At 37.0% G+C, this 17,864-nt stretch overlaps 1 protein-coding gene across 1 annotated transcript in view; it reads left to right on the top strand.

Moving 5' to 3' along the window:
* Positions 1-17,864, top strand: part of Ubr3 (ubiquitin protein ligase E3 component n-recognin 3) — a 155,140-nt gene that overhangs the window by 6,275 nt on the left and 131,001 nt on the right. Inside the window, exons 2-5 of the mRNA XM_048345753.1 lie at positions 1,828-1,997; positions 3,382-3,525; positions 5,529-5,578; positions 16,133-16,199. Of these exons, the coding sequence (XP_048201710.1) occupies positions 1,828-1,997; positions 3,382-3,525; positions 5,529-5,578; positions 16,133-16,199 (431 nt within the window). The remainder of the gene's footprint in view (positions 1-1,827; positions 1,998-3,381; positions 3,526-5,528; positions 5,579-16,132; positions 16,200-17,864) is intronic.

Genomic DNA, 17,864 nt, shown 5'->3' with positions numbered 1-17,864 from the left:
GAAGGAAGCCAAGGACAGTGCTCAGGCCCTGAGTTCAAGCTCCAGGATTTGGGGGAAAAAAAAGTCATTGGAGGAGAATGTAGAAATGAGTAGTATATAGTATATTAGATGTATACAACTGTATCACATTTTTGTTACTATAAATGTCATTGAAGGAGAATGTAAAAATGAATAATATACTATACTAGATATAGACAACTGTAGAAGGCTTTAGATGCTGAATAAAATTTGAGTGAAATTTAATTTTCCTTTTTCTTGGGCACCAAGGGCCTCCTTATTCCTTTATGTATTTTTCTAACCAATTATGATTAAACTCTAAATGTATTTAGTTCCTTGATTTTATATTCAACATCTATAAAACATGTCTTATCTTTAATATTCTTTTTAATTTATTGGACAAGTCCTCCTGTTGGTACCTCCCTCTAAAATTATCTCCTAGTTCTGCAAATCCTTTCCTTAACTGGCTTTTTAATTTTTCTTTTCTTTTCTTCAGTTTTTAGTAAAATGAATCCTTAATAAATGATGGATGTTTTTGCATATGTTTATGAAAAAGTTTTCTCTCATTTTAGTGCTTTTAGCTTCAGCAACCATGACTCTATTGTATTTTTTTGGAATTTGATAGAGTAGGTTATTTTCTGTACAGAATTAAATGTGAAACTAACATTTTTGAATAATTTTAACATTAGGGCTAATTATGTCCATATATTATTATTGTTACTTATTAGTTTTTTTTGGCCGGTCCTGGGCTTGACCTCAGGGCCTGCCTTTAACCTTTCTGTGCTCAGGACTGGTGCTCTACCGCTTGAGCCACAGTGCCACTTCCAGCTTTTTCTGAGTAGTTTTTATTGGAGATAAGAGTCTCATGGATGGCTGGGAATATAGTTTAGTGGTTGAGTGCTTGCATAGCCCTGGGTTCAAATCCTTGCCACCACATAAACAGAAGAAGCCAGAAGTGGTGCTGTGGCTCAAGTGGTAGAGTGCTAGCCTTGAGCAGAATGAAACCAGGGCCAGTGCTCAGGTCCTGAGTCCAAGCCTCAGGACTGGCCAAAAATAAATAAATAAATAAATAAAAATCTTATGGACTTTTCTGCCTGGGCTGGTTTTGAATTGTCTTACTCAGATCTCAGCCTCCTGAGTAGCTAGGATTACAGGCGTGAGCCACTAGTGCCTGGCTGTCTGAATATTTTTATACTAATCTCAATATATTTTTGTTTGTTGTTTTTGCCAGTCTTGGGGCTTAAACTCAGGGTCTGAGCACTGTCCCTGGCTTCTTTTTGCTCAAGGCTAGTACTCTGCCAACTTGAGCCGCAGCGCTATTTCTGGCCTTTTCTATATATGTGGTGCTGAGGAATCGAACCCAGGGCTTCACGTATACGAGGCAAGCATTCTTGCCACTAGGCCATAATCCGAGCCCACTAATCTCAATATATTTTAATTCTATTCTATTTTATTCTAGGATGTAATCTTAGCTTTTTCCTAAAGACTACCTTATTTTGAAATGATTTTAGTATTACATTTATACATCTGGAAGCATGGGACCCTCCCCTTCAGACAAATGCTTAGTACCTTATGGTTCATGTCTTTTTTGGGGGATACTGAATTACTGAGTAAGTCCATTCTAGACTGATGCTGGGTAGATAGCAATTTTCTAACAGAGTTCTTAATATTGGCTTTTAAAAATTATAACATACAATGATTATAAAGTACTATAAGTTTGCCAGTGTAGTTTATAGAGAATATCATTTTGAGAAAAATATTTTAACTATATCTTTTCTTAGTTTTATATATATATTTACATATAAAATACATTTTGTCTTATTAATTTTTTTTTCAATTAGCAGCTGATGTACCATCAGAAAAAGATCTTAACAAAGTCCTTCAGCTTTTGGAACCTCAAATTTCCTTTTTAGAAGAACTCACTAAAATGGGAGGAGCAATGAGGTCTGTTCTTACTCAGGTTTTAACAAATCAGCAAAACTACAAAGATCTAACTTCTGGTAAGTAACGTATTAGGAGAAATTATGGTTTTCTTGTACTGTTATAATCAGAGATTGGCTATTTTGGGCTGGGAATGTGGCTTAGTGGTAGAGTGCTTGCCTTGCATGAATAAAGCCCTGGGTTTGATTTCTCAGTACCACATAAACTGAAAAACTTGTAAGTGCCACTGGACCTCAATTGGTAGAGCAAAAAGAAGCTCAGGGACAGTGCCCAGGTGGCCCCCCCCCCAAAAAAAATGTGTATTTATAACTTAGAAGTAAAATGTAGATTTTTTTCAACTAATGCTAAATGTAGAAATTAAGATAATTTTTATCTTGTAGACAAAGAAATTCGAGCTTCAGAAAAATTAAGCGACCTGTTTTAAGAGTTCTCAACTAAAATATGTTAGTGAACCCAGGTCTCTTAACTTTTGGTATGATATATTCAATATATTCATATTCTACCCTACCTTTAAGCAACACCAACATTCACTTCTCTATTTTTTGACATTCTAAACATTTGGATTACTTGGTCTATGATTTTATAATAATATAAACTTTACATTATGAAACATAAAAATAGTGAGTGTTTGTATACCTGACACTGTAATGTAAAATAGTTTAATCACTTTGTTAGCTCAGGTACACAAATTATTTATTTAAAAATCTTGGTAGGAATATTTCATTTTATTATTTTTTTCTGTATTGTGAACTTAATTCCTAAAATGTGACAGTAAAAACCTTGGCATAAACAGGAATTAAAAATAATTTTAGTGTCTATCTCTAGCTTCGAGAATACCCACACTCTGTTAGAGTGTGCCCCTGCCCTTCTGTTTGTCTACTTTCTGTCTATTTGTCTGCTTGTTTGCTTGCTTAGTTGCTTGTAAAACAAAGCTCTGTCCAATTTTCTTACCATCAAAAAAAACCCTCCAATAATTTCATGTGTAATCTTTGAAAACTTCATTCATTCTTTATTTCCTCCAGGAATTGTCTCCTAAGTAAGCACTCTGCTATGGATAGTTTGAATGCTTGCTGTTTTGATAGCACAGACTGTCAAACCAAATGGTGATGTCTTACTTAGTAATTGTCATCTACCATGTTACCTGTCTTGACTTTACTACTGGTTTTCAAGTTCCTTGAAGGCTATAGGATAGTCCTTATTAATCTTGCCATGTGTTACATATCTCTCACATATTTTAGTTGCTGTGCTACTTTATAGTTTTTAGTATTGGTTATAAATATGCTGTACATTCTGGTATTTAAATCTAAACATAAGCATAAATATGTTTTATACTGTTCATTGTATCCTCTATTAGGAGATGTACCTATTTTATTAGTGAGATGATTCTACTTCGATTTTGTATAGAATATTTTCTTCGGATATTAACTTTGTTTTAAATATTAGGTCTTGGAGAAAATGCTTGTGCAAAGAAAAGTCATGAGAAGTACCTTTCAGCTTTGAAGAGCTCGGGACTCACATATCCTGAGGATAAGCTTATATATGGTATGCAGGAACCATCGGCTGGTACTAGTACTCTGGCAGTCCAAGGTTTGTTTATTTCATTTGAACAGTAGTAGTGACTTCTCTGTATTCATTATTAAGCACATTTATATTGAGATAAAATTGTCACTCTGTGTGCGTGTGTGTGTGTGTGTGTGTGTGTGTGTGTGTGTGTGAGAGAGAGAGAGAGACAGAGAGCGAGAGAGCATGTGTGCATGAGCCGGCGAGAGTAATGGGGTTTAAACTCAAGGCTTAAACTCTTGATTGGCTTTTTTTGTTCAAGGTTGGTGCTCTACCACTTGAATAAGGCCTCCATTTTGGGATAATTGGAGAGTCTTTGGAATTTGTCTGTTTGAACAATCCTTAGATTTGAGCCTCATGAGTAGCTAGAATTATAGGAATGAGCCACCAGATGTCAGCTCAAACCATTGTTTTTTTGTTTGTATGATTTTTATTTTAAAAATTATTATTATAAAGCGATGTTACAGTTACATAAGTCAGGTAAAGAGTACATTTCTTTTTGAACAGTGTCACCCTTTATCTTTATCCCTTTATCTCTCCCAGTTTTTTCCTCCCATTGCCACCCATAAATTATATAGTTCATTTTCAACATAGGGTTCAGTGAGTACCATTGCTGCCTTTGTTCACTGTCCATTTCTGTCCCTCTCCTTATACTCCTTATACTCCTTATACTCCCAGAGACATATACACAAACAAACAGAACAAAAAGGAAAGTAAACAAAAACTGCAAAAAAGAGAAGACATCAACTGGGCACTAGTTGCTCACAACTGTAAGCCACTTAAGAGGCTAGGGTCTGATGATGGTTCAAAGTCATCCGGGGCAGGAAAATCTATGAGACTCTTATCTCCAAATAACCACCAGAAAACTGGATGTAGAGCTGTGGCTCAAAGTGGCAGAGTGCTAGCCTTAACCAAAAGAACTTCAGACCCCATAACTGGCAAAAAAGGAAAACCTCTTGTTTTCATTTTCTGGAGTTCATTTTGATAAATACTATTTTTTTGTGATCAGAAGCACATAGGCATTATTATGCCTTTCTGTTACTCTCCTAAGAGTATCCTCCTTTGTTCTCACTGTATGTGAATGCCTAGAGACCTGTGTAATTTATTATGTCCTGAGTATTTTAGATCTAGATTCTGCATATGAAAGGAAACATACACCTTATGTCTCTGAGACTGCTGCATTTGTTCACCTTTTGTCCTTCCATTTCTATGCGTGTTCTTACTTTCCCAAAGACAGATAAATAAGACAAAAGGGAAATAAAATGAAAACAACCCTCTAAGGTGTTTCCAATTTCTGGAGTTTATTTTGATAAATATTATCTAAATTGTATATATATATGTACGTATATATATACGTATATATATGTATACGTATATATATATATATACGTACATATATATATATTTTTTGCCAGTCCTGGCCTTTGAACTCAGGTTCTGAGCACTGTCCCTGGCTTCTTTTTTTGCTCAAGATTAGCACTCTACCACTTGAGCCACAGCGCCACTTCTGGTCGTTTTCTATATATGTGGTGCTGAGGAATCGAACCCAGGGCTTCATGTATATGAGGCGAGCACTCTTGCCACTAGGCCATATTCTCAGCCCCCTGAGTTATATTTTGAAAATTAAAAATAAGCTGAGTGCCTGTGGCTTATGCCTGTAATCCTAGTTACTCAGGAAGCTGAGATTTAGGATCATGGCTCAAAGCCAGTCCAGGCAGGAAAGTGGACTATCCTTGAGTGAAAAAGCTAATAAGGAATACCACCTAGCCCCTGAGTTCAAGCTCAAGTATGGGATAGAAAGCAAAGAAATAGTGAAAAAGAAAGAAATCCTTATACTATATGTAAGTATGAGTTTTCACTGAAATTTCCTATAGAAATACCAGTCTATTAAGTCCAAATTTATTCAAAACAGATGTGGAACTTTATCAAGATAGATAACGGTTAGAATGAGATGTGTTCATGTGACAAAACTTAACTTTTTGATACTTGTTTATGTTAAATATGAAGCACTTTTTTTCCCCTCTCCGTAGGGTTTGCAGGTGCAACAGGAACATTGGGACAAGTAGATTCTTCAGATGAGGTAAGATTTAAAAATCTAAACTTTTAAATAAATAAATAAATAGAAACAAAGGTGTGTGAATTTTAAAAATGTGGTTATTGTGTAGTTTAAAATCTCATTCTTTAGACAAGAACATTGAGGCTCAGTGGTTTCTGGGAAGCATATACATATAGTTACTTAATGACCAGGACAAGGATTATAGCACATTTTTGCTTCTTGTCTTTTTTTTTTTTGGCCAGTCCTGGGCCTTGGACTCAGGGCCTGAGCACTGTCCCTGGCTTCTTCCCGCTCAAGGCTAGCACTCTGCCACTTGAGCCACAGCGCCGCTTCTGGCCGTTTTCTGTATATGTGGTGCTGGGGAATCGAACCTAGGGCCTCGTGTATCCGAGGCAGGCACTCTTGCCACTAGGCTATATCCCCAGCCCTGCTTCTTGTCATAATTCATTTCTCGTTTTAGTTTAAACATTGGAGATAGCAATTTCCCCTAGGAAAATACCCCCAAATTTACCCAAATAGTTTTTATTTGTACAATAAATTTATTTTATTTTATAAATATTTCAGGATTGGGATTGAACCTGGCAATTTGTGCTCAGGGGATGGGGAAGGGGAACTTTTGGGCCTAAACTATCTGCTCTTCAATAGAGGAATGATTTAATAAATTCATGTGCATCCAGAATATGAAATAATCTGGTAATTAATTTTTTTTTTAAACTGGTGCCAGTGGCTCATGCCTGTAATCCTAGTTACTCTGGAGGTAGAGAGCCGAGGATTCTGGCTGGAAACCAATGGGGAAGGAAAGTCCATGAGACGTTTATCTCTTTTCTTCTTTTTTTAAATATTAGTGGTGGAGCTTGAACTCAGAGCCTGAGTGCTTTCTTTCCCTGAGCTTTATCATTCAAGGCCAATTTTCTACCATTTTGAGCCACAGTTGCACTTAATGTTTACTGATGGTTAGTTGGAGATAAGTGTCTCAAGGACTTTCCTGTCCAGGATAGCTTTGAACTTTGATCCTCAGATCTCAGCCTTCTGAGTAGTTAGTATTACAGGTGTGAGACACAAGGTCCAGTAGACTTTTACCTTTGATTAAAAGATGGAAGTGAAGTTGTGGCTCAAGTGGTTAGAACTTTAGCCTTGAGCACAAAAGTTCAGGGACAGCAGTGCTCAGGCTTACAGTTCACGTCATGGGAATGGACAAAAAAATAAATAATAAGTAAAAATAAACTTTTTTTTTTTTTTTTTTGCTGGTCCTAGGGCTTGAACTCAGGGCCTGAGTGCTGTCTCAAGACTAGCACTCTACCACTTGAGCCACAACACTACTTCCTGATTTTTCTGAGAAGTTTATTAGACATAAAAGTTTCACAGACTTTCCTGCCAGGGCTGGCTTCAAACCATGATTCTCAGATCTCAGCCTCCTGAGTAGGCTTACAGGCATGAGCCACCAGTGCCCAGCTTCTAATGTCTCTTTTTAAATCCTCTTTTTTTTTGTTCATTTCTCTTAGATTTTGAGTTTCAGACTGCTGTATAAAATGAATTATATGTAATTGTTTTTAATTATGATTGTTCTTCATGTGCTATGGTAAATACTTTTTGTTGATGGAAACATTAAAGTATTTTAACACCTAGTCTCTCAATGTACTGTTCTTGTGAAAGCATCTAAGAAGACAGAAGAGTCCACATTTATAGACTCTTTGAGCTTTAAATTGTAATTTATAATTAACTTTTAATTTACTTGAAAACATTTTTTATAGTTTATATACTGACCACATTTAAAATTAAAAAAAAATTTTTTGGGGTCTATTGTGGGCCTTGAACTCTGGGCCTAGGCACTGTCCCTGAGCTCTTCAGCTCAAGGCTAGTGCTTTTTACCACTTGAGCCACAGCCCCACTTCCAGTTTTCTGGTGGTTTGTTGGAGATAAGAGTCTCACAGACTTTCCTTCCCCGGGCTGATTTTGAACCACTATCCTCAGATCTGAGCCTCCTAGGATTACAGGGGTGAGCCACTGGTGGCCAGCCCTATTTTTTAGTGAGATAAAAATGGGGGTAATTTTGGCATTTGAAAACTTAAGAATTTGTTGCATTTAGCTGGAAGTGAATAGAGGGAATGTCTATTTTGCGCTCTCTCTCTCTCTCTCTCTCTCTCTGTGTGCGCATGTGTGTGCGCTAGTCTTGGGGTTTGAACTTGGGGCCTATGTGCTGCCCCTGACCTTTTGTGATTGAGGCTAGCACTCTACCACTTTAGCCCCAGCTCTACTTCCAGCTTTTTGGTGATTAGTTAGTCTCACAGATTTTCTTGTCCAGGCTGGCTTTGAACTGGAATCCTCAGATCTCAGCTTCCTGAGTAGCTAGAAATATAGCCTTTGGTAGTTGGCAACTTTGCCTTTTTAAATTTTTTTGGGGGGAGGGGAAGAGAATTATTAGAAATACCAGGTGATTTTTTTTTTTTTTTTTTTTTTTGGCCAGTCCTGGGGCTTAGACTCAGGGCCTGAGCACTGTCCCTGGCTTCTTTTTGCTCAAGGCGCTTAACACTCTGCCACTTGAGCCACAGCGCCACCTCTGGCCGTTTTCTGGTATATGTGGTGCTGGGGAATTGAACCCAGGGCCTCATGTATACGAGGCAAGCACTCTTGCCACTAGGCCATATCCCCAGCCCACCAGGTGATTTTTATTTTACTCTAGAATTCTGTATTCCTCAATGTGATGTAACATATATGTTATAAAGAATTTGAACTTTTATTTTTCTTCTTTTTTTTTTGTGCTAATACTAGGACTGGAATTCAGCACCTCACTCTTTCTTGCTTAGCTTTTTTGATCAAGGTTAGTGCTCTACCACTTGAGCCACTCCTCTACTTTTGGACTTTTGGTTAATTGGAGATAAGACTCTTGGATTTTTCTGCTTGGGTTGGGTCAGAATCATGTTTTTTTTTTTTTAATACTTATTTATTGTCAAAGTGATGTACAGAGAGGTTACAATTTCATACATTAGGCCTTGGGTACATTTCTTGTACTGTTTGGTAACAAACAGAATCATGGTTTTGAGATCTCAGCTTCTGAAGTACCCAAGATTATAGGTGCTAGTGTGGTTCACACCTATAATACTAGCCTCTCTGGTTTCTCCTTTTTAATGAGCTTAAATTGGGTATTTCACTTACTTCTAGAGTGAGTAGCCTAAGAACAGAACCTATAGAACTAGTCTGATACTAGGCTTGGATGTTTCATAGTGTCACTTCTATCTACTGCATCTAATTAGCTTGAAGTGAGTTTTTAGAAGAGGACCACATTTAGTGGGAGGAGATAAAGATCCTACCTCTAGGTGAAAGTAGTGTGAAACTCTGACAATCACTGTAACATTAACCATTTTTATTTTCCCCTCCCTCTCTCCCTCCTTTCTTCTCTTCTTCCCTTCCTTTCTTTCTTAACTCAGGCCCTGGGTGTTATCTGCTTTAAGTTTTTGCTCAAGGCTGCTGCTCTATCACTTGAATCACAGCTCTCCTAGTTTTTTAGGGATAGATTGGAGATAAAGAGTCACATAGACTTTCCTGCTTAGGTGGCTTTGGACCATGATTCTGATATCTCAGCCTCCTGAGTTGGTAGGATTACAGGCCTCAACCTGTAATGAACTCACTAATTTTCTTGATAACCAATAATGATTAGTCATGACTAAGTAGCATTTTGATAATTGATTATAGATTTTTCTATTCATCTCAGTGATACTTGTCTGGTCAAAAACCATAACTGTATGAAATACTAACGTAGTCATCTGTGGGTATTGAGTTTGAGTATGAAAATTACATTTTTCCTTAATTATAGTAGTTACTATTATACATCAAGTGAAAGAAGAGTTGTATTTTTTTTTTTTTTTTTTTTGGTAGTTGGTTGTGGGGCTTGAATTTGGGGCCTGAGTGCTGTCCCTGAGCTCTTTTTCATAAGGTTAGCATTCTACCACTTTGAGCCACAGCACCACTTCTGGTTTTCTGGTGGTTAATTGGAGATAAGTATCTCATGAACTTTCCTGCCTTGTTTGGCTTTGAACCTTGATCCTCAGATCTCAGCCTCCTGAGTAGCTAGGATTACAGGCACGAGCAACCAGCACATGGCTGGAAGGTAATTTTTTTTAATCTTTGTAAGAGGGTGGGCTAGATATTATAAATAAGTATGTTGAGTTTTATTGTGCTTCATTTAGAAGTAAAACATTTTTCATCCACTCATTTAAAAACTAAAGCATTATTAAAATGTTTTTTGGGGGCACTTTGGTTTGAGTTTAGGGCATTACGAATACTAACCAGGCAGGTGTTCTAACAGTTTATTCATGCTCTCAGCCTTTTGCTTTCTTTAATTTTTTTCGTTTTGATTAAACAGAATTAATAAAGATGGAATCTTTAGATTATGGAAGAAATAGATGAAGGAATAAGATAGAGTATAATAGAGGAAGAATACCTGGAGATGTTTTAGAAAGAATAATTTACGACATTTAAAAATTTCACTAAGGCTTATAAATCTATTTTCTTTCTTTCCTTCCTTCCTTTTCTTTCCTTTATTTTGGCAGCTGTGTTATATTAGAAATTTAATGAACTGGATAGTGGTTTGAGGATTAGAATTTTTCCACCTTTGCCGTATAGGCTCATTGATATTATCAAGCCAACCCTTTTTTAAATGATTTTATTTCTTCGTACATAAAAGAGATGGTTTCAGAAGAACATCTAAGTTACTACATGGAGTTAATTGTAATAAATTAAAAAAAATAAAACATTTTATGGGCTTGGAGTATGGATGTATACTCTATAGTAGAGTACTTGGCTTAGCATACACAGAGGGCACAAGTTTGATTCTCAGTTATGCCATAAACAAAAACAAAAAACTCTACAAAAATAACAAAACACACAACAAAAACCTTAAAATTTCAAATCGTAAGAGACTACACGAAACCAAATTCAATCATTTTATTTAAAAGATGAAATATTTGAGCCTATAAAAATGGCAAGATTTCTATTTTTCAGTTATGTGAATGAGCACGTAAATTATAGTCTACTTTGGAAATATTTTATTCACAGGAGTTGTGTCAGGTAATTGTCTCCCTGTTCCTAAAGAACAGAACATTGTATACTCAACAGTGTTATTTATACACATAGCATTCTTCATACTATGACTTCTTATTCTTTCTTTGTGTAGCTCATATGAAATAAGAGGAGAAAATGTTGCTTGTGTTGTATGGAATCAAAACAAAACTAAAGTTAAGGGCACACTTAAACTTTCAGAAGGCTTTTTAAATTTAGCCTCTGTTTTTTTTTAATAAATTTAATTTATTTATTAATTGAACACAAATTTTTTGACAAGGTGTTGTGCAAAAAGGGTACAGTTACATAGTAGGGCAGTGTGTACATTTCTTGTGATATCTTACACCCTGTTTTTCTTTCCCTTCTCTAGGTCAGGTAGACATATATACAATATACAATTTATCAAGAACATATACAGTAGCCACGTGGCCAAGCCCAAGAAAATTCGCCTAGGGCTTTAAATGTAATGTCGATATTAGACAATGTATCGACAGTAGTCTTATATGAACGTACATACATAGCTTTTGAGCTATTGTATTCCACTGAGAGGTCAATTTTTGACCTTTATATGTTGAGTAGTTGTTTGGTTTTAGTTACATACTGTTGGGTCGCTGCCCCAATCCTGTGGGAAATACCATTTGACAAGCAGTTTTTGGTTTCACAGACCTGGTCTCTACTGTCTCTCCATCTCCCTTTCTTAACAGTCATATATCAGGGAGATCATGCCCCTTTGTTTTCTGTGTTCTAGGCTTGTCTCTTAGCCTCTGTTTTTAAAGTTTATAACTATCAGATAATCCAATTTAAAAATATTGTCAGTATTATATATGAGTCGGTCTAATTATAGTTGAGAGTTTTCTAGGATTCTTTAGCTAAGGCAAACTTTAAGGATATATTTTCCTTAGGCAATGTCTGTTCATCTATATGTAATAACTAGATGATTTATCACTATGACTTTAAAAACGTAGATGTTGAAATACATAAAATAAATTGAAAATGCTTTTTTCCCTCCTGGAAACTATGGTCATATGAATGGCCATTGTGAAAAGCAAAGAAATCATCCAAACAAAACATCTGCATACAGTATCTGGAGATAATTGTTACTAATTTTGGCTTGTTCACATCTAGTCTTTTTTCCTAAATATTCTTACATGATTGAGAAATAATCATTGGCAGAATAAAATGAGTATAGATAGTATGGACTCTGAACTTCCCATGAATAGTTAAAAATTAATTTGCCAAAACTGTTAGCAAAAGTAGGATTATTAAAATTGGAAGTCCAAGTGGTGCTGTAGCTTAAGGCACTAGCCTTAAGCACAAAGAGGCTAGGGACAGAGCCCAAGCCTTGAGTTCAAGCCCTAGAACCAGCAAAAATAAAAAGGAAATCAGAGATTTTTTTCAAAACAGCAGAAGAAAAAATAGTTTTAGGGGCTGGAAATGTGGCTTAGTGGTAGAGTGCTTGCCTTGCATGCACAAAGCTCTGGGTTCAATTCCTTAGTGCCACATAAACAGAAAAAGCCAGAACTGGCACTGTGGCTCAAGTGGTAAAGTGCTATCCTTGAGCAAAAAGAAGTTCAGGGATAGTGCCTAGGCCCTGAGTTCAAGCCCCAGGACTGGGCAAAAAAAGAAGAAAAGAAAAAATAGCTTTATTTTTGTTGATCTAAGGTTAAACTTTAATTTTTTAACCACTGTATTAAACTTTAGTTTTTAAAATCAAATTATATTACTGGTGATGAAAGTGATGGGGAAAATCATAAAATTTTACCTGAAAGGCATAGAAATATTGAATATATTCCTTCCAGGGCAGGAATACATTTTACAGCATTCCTGCACAATTGGTAAACATTTCTGTAAACACTTCCAGTGGTATTGAGTTCGTCCAGTTTATGAGGCAAGTTGTTATTTTGATTAATAGCTTTCTTTTGTTTTTACTTTTTGTTGTTGTTTTGGTTGGTTGTGGGGCTTGAACTTAGGGTCTTGGCACTGTCTCAGAGCTCTTTTGCTCAAGGCTAACAGTGCTCTCCCACTTTGAGCCATAGCTCCCACTTTTCCAGTTCTCTGGTGGTTAGAGATAAGAATCTCTGGGACTTTCCTGTCTGGGCTGGCTCTGAACCTCCATCTTCAGATATCAGCCTTCTGTGTAGCGCCTGGGGCTTGAACTCAGTGTCTGGGCACTGTTCCAGAGCTTCTTTTGCTCAAGGTTAACACTTTACCACTTAAGCCACAGACCCACTTCTGGCCTTTTCTGTGTATGTGGTACTGAGGAATAAAACCCAGGGCTTCATGAATGCTAGGCAAACATTCTACCACTAAGCCACATTTCCAGCCCTTCTTTTTACTTTTTAAAATTAATTATTTTTTATTTTTATTTTATTTCTTTGCCAGTCCTGGGGCTTGGACTCAGGGCCTGAGCACTGTCCCTGAGTTTCTTTTTGCTCAAGGCTAGCACTCTACCACTTGAGCAGCAGTGCCACTTCTGGCCTTTTCTGTTCATGTAGTGTTGAGGAATCGAACCCAGGGCTTCATGTATGCGAGGCAGGCATTCTACCACTAAGCCACATTCTCAGTCCCTGGCTTCTGATGTTGATCATCACATCTCAGCTTCCTGTTCTCAGCAAGGATTATGGGTGTGAGCCATCAGCACCTTACTATTACTTCTTTTGTCTTCCTTTCCCCTTCCTCCATCTTCTTCCTTTTGTGGTGCCAAGTATTGAACTCAGGACCTCCCTCAGGCTATGTAAGCACTCTACCTACCACTGAACCACAGACACATATCCCCATCCTATGCCTTCCTTGGAATGAATTTTCTTTCCTTTTCTTGGCTAGTTTTGCTTATCCTTTAAGAATATAAGGCCTGGAAATTTATAGCTTCAAGTTTGCCTATCACTTGATCAAGGGTTCTCTTCATTGTAGGAAGTGTATATTTGAAAGTATGTAATAATTCTAAACTAGGACATAATATTTTGGTTGTTAGCCAGAATCTTAGTGTTGTGTTTTTTTTTTTTTGGTCAGTCCTGGGCCTTGAACTCAGGGCCTGAGCACTGTCCCTGGCTTCATTTTGCTCAAGGCTGCACTCTGCCACTTGAGCCACAGTGCCACTTCTGGCCATCTTGTATATATGTGGTACTGAGGAATGGAACCCAGGGCTTCATGTACACAAGGCAAGCACTCTTGCTACTAGGCCATATTCCCAGCCCACCTTAGATTTTTTTTCAACTTGCCATTTTAAAAATTACTATTTTTAAGTAGTTGTTCAAAGAGTTGCCATTTAACAAGGCAATATATCTTGATCAATCTCTGGTTCTTGTGATATGAATTTTACATTCTTGTTTCTGCTTTTTTTTTTAAGGTTTGAAATTTCATTCTGTTGAATTTTCCTAAGTGCAAATGAGAATGACAGAGGATGAGGACAGTGTAATTTTGACTGTTAGACCTACTGCCAGGTTAATGGCCATAGATGCTTGGCAATGGTGGGAGTGAGGATGCCTTACTGACATGTTTATTAGTAAATGCCGCATGACTTGGGTAGGTGATAGTTCTGGATATCCAGATCAAGAGAAATACTCCCATTGAGTTGTAGCTTGAAGCTGTGACTTTTCTGTTTTGGAAATTTGATTGATTCTAATTAATTGATGTGTCTAAAAATTAATCTTATAATTGTAAACAACACGGTTGTAGTACAACCGAGTATATGTTAAAAACAAACTGCCATACATATCACCCCGATTGGCACATATGCATTTGAAAAATAGAGAAAAATGTCTGTATAGCATGGAAATTAAGGGTTCGTATCTAACATTTCCTGATTTGGGGAGAGGTAGGTAGTAGAGAAAAATCATAACCTTTAGTTGGACATATTAACATCTGCCTATATTCCCAGTGCTGCTTGGAGGATTGTGATTTCTAGGTTAGCCTAGGACTGCACATTAAGACTCTCTCTTATGAGTAATCATAACCTTTAACTGAAGAGGAAAAACAAAACATAACCAAACCTTGAGTTCTATTTTAGAAGTATTATAGAATTTTCTTTTTGTTGTTGTTGGTCATGGGATTTGACTTCTGGGCCTGAGCACTGTCCCTGAGCTCTTTAGCTCAAGGCTAGTGCTGCTCTACCACTTTGAGCCACAGTGGCACTTCCAGTTTCCTGGTGGTTAATTTGAGATAAGAGTCTCATGGAGGGCTGGGAATATGGCCTAGTGGCAAGAGTGCTTGCCTTGTATACATGAAGCCCTGGGTTCAATTCCCCAGCACCATATATATAGGAAACGGCCAGAAGTGGTGCTGTGGCTCAAGTGGCAGCGTGCTAGCCTTGAGCAGAAAGAAGCCAGGGACAGTGCTCAGGCCCTGAGTCCAAGGCCCAGGACTGGCAAAAAAAATAAAATAAAAAAAAGAGTCTCATGGACTTTCCTGCCCAGGCTGGTTTTGAACCACCATCCTCAGATCTCAGCCTCCTGAGTAGCTAGGATTACAGACTTGAGCCACCAGCATCAAGCTGTGAGTAGAAAAATTTAAGCAAATTAAAAATTATTGTCTGTACCAGATTTCAAAGTGACAGACTCTTGGTTTTGTTTCCCTTCCCTCTGCATTGTCTCAGCTGGTTAGTGTTCCCATTTTATTGTTGTGCAGTGTCAGCATCCTCTGAGACAGTCATAAACCACTCTAAGCTATTAGCCTTGATTGTACATTTTCTGCCCAGGTACTCATTTTTGCTTTTGTTACTTCTGTGGTTACAAAATTGAATAGATTGTGAAGTTTATTTCTTGCCACCTCTCCTCGCCCCCCTCCATAATTTGTGATACCTTTAGTGGGAAGTTTGTCAGAAATGCAGGCATCACCTGATAGCAGAAATACTTAAATTTTCCTCTTAGCTTTTTTTTCCCCCCTTAAGCTGCCTTCTTTTTTTTTTTTTGGCCAGTCCTGGGGCTTGAATTCAGAGCCTGGGTACTCTCCCTGAGTTTCTTTTGCTCAAGGCTAGCACTCTACCACTTGAGCCATAGTGCCACTTCCAGCCTTTTCTGTTTATATGAAGCACTCTACCACTAAGCCACATTCCCAGCACTTAAGCATATTTTAATTTATCATTTTTCAAATGTCAACTACAACCTTTAGTATGTTGTGCTTATTTTTCAGATTTTCACTTCTTGTACTCATTTTATGTCAGACATTATGAAGCTTTTCTAATTGTTGCATTTATGTCATTTCCTCTTCTGTCCTACCTTTCTATGATAAACCTTCTGTTATCCCCATTAGCATCTTTGTGCTTTAATTTTATGAAATAAGGTTAGGAAAATTTTAATTTTGGGATGCCTAAGAGAGAATTAGAGGTTAAGTGTTCTTGTATTTGAATACTGAAGATATTTAGCTATATAGTTTAATAAAAATTAATATTAAAGTTTACTTCTTACAGCAGATAAATAAGATGAAACATATTGGTTAATAGTATGTAAACATGCTATATTTATATTCATATTAAGTGTATAAATTCATGAATATGACTATTATAATGCTGGTTTTGTTTTCCTTCAGGAGGATCAGGATGGGAATCAAGGCCTAGGCAAGAGAAAGAGGGTAAAACTAAGCAGTGGTACCAAAGGTATTTCTCTTCTGTTTATTTTTCTTTTTCACTTGAGCAAAATACTTCATAAAAAAAGCATCACTAAGACAACCAGATTAGTCATAGTGACATTAAAGTTCGTGGGAGTGTTAGTGTTAACTGAAGTATGCAGTGATGAAAAAGTGTTGGTAAGAGCTAGCTATAGAGGCCCTAGAAATAAGTAAAACTAATGGGCTTTCTTTCATTTTACTCATAATAAAATGTGCATTATTATATTTGAACCAAAAATTATTTTTTTAATTGCTTGATTTGGCTAGTAATTCTAGTATGGAATTTTAATTTGATTTACTTCTTTGGGTTATTTGTGGTATGCAATTTCTAGAGTGAAAAAGGAACAAGGGCAGATATGGGCCGGTACAGAAACCCAATGGGAATGAATGACTAGAACCTAACCTGCAATAAGGGCCCATGAAGTACTCATATATTTATTCAAAGTAAATAAATAGTTGTGAGATTAGTAATAATAATGGGTAATATTTGTTGACTCTTTTATATGTGCTAGACGTGATACAGAGTACTTCACTGCATTATTTAACTTAATTTCCAATGTAACTATATGAAGCAGGTTTTATTATTATTGCTATTAATTATGATGAGAAAATGAAGGGATGTTAGTGACCATAATTAATGAGAAGTAGATCCTTAATTCAAGTCTGAAAGTCTAAGCTTTTAACCACTAAGTTTTTTGGATCTGTACTAAAACTTTCCTGGAATACTTCTTACAGTTGACACAGTTGGGTTTTTGTTATGAATTTCAAAGCCTTAATGTGGTCTGTGTTCTGGGCATCCAAAGGTTAAAATACTATTTGAATCAAGAAAAGTTTCTTGTGCTGTTGAGTAAGTCTATCATGTGGCATATTTCAAACTGTCAGGAACAATGGGACACGAAGACTTTCTAAGTCTGTTTTTAGTTGCTCATGCTGATTTCTTTACCCAATGGGCTGCCAGCAGAGTATGGATCTGAGGTTCAATATACAGATATGCATAGGTTTCTCTTCTTTCTGGCTCAGCAGAAATTTCTGTGATGCCTGAATGACATTAGAAACTCATGTAGCTGCCTGACCCTTGACTTACCAGAATTGCCATGTATTTGTCTTAGGCTGTGTGACACATTTGAGTTCAAATGTATTTTTGAGTTTAGGCTTTTGGGATGCCCATAAATTACTGTTGTGGCCCAAGAGGTCATTGTTTTTCCTTTACTTGATCACACTGTAGCTAAGAATACTTTTTATGAAAACTTAAAGTTTGTTTTTGTTAATACTTAATTTTTTTCATGTGTTAGTTTGTTTGTTTGTTTGTTTTTTGGCCAGTCCTGGGCCTTGGACTCAGGGCCTGAGCACTGTCCCTGGCTTCTTTTTGCTCAAGGCTAGCACTCTGCCACTTGAGTCACAGCGCCACTTCTGGCCATTTTCTGTATATGTGGTGCTGGGGAATTGAACCCAGGGCCTCATGTATACGAGGCAAGCGCTCTTGGCACTAGGCCATATCCCCAGCCCCTCATGTGTTAGTTTGAATTGAAATATCTTCTCAATTTTAATTCTTAGTGGTAATATTTAAGACTTTATCAGGGGCTGGGGATATGGCCTAGTGGCAAGAGTGCTCGCCTCACATATATGAAGTCCTCGGTTCGATTCCCCAGCACCA

The sequence above is a fragment of the Perognathus longimembris genome, chromosome 4, assembly GCF_023159225.1.
Source record: "Perognathus longimembris pacificus isolate PPM17 chromosome 4, ASM2315922v1, whole genome shotgun sequence".
NCBI classification, from domain to species: Eukaryota; Metazoa; Chordata; class Mammalia; order Rodentia; family Heteromyidae; genus Perognathus; species Perognathus longimembris.
Note: the sequence above shows the minus strand (reverse complement) of the source record. Positions and strands in the feature narration are given on the sequence as shown.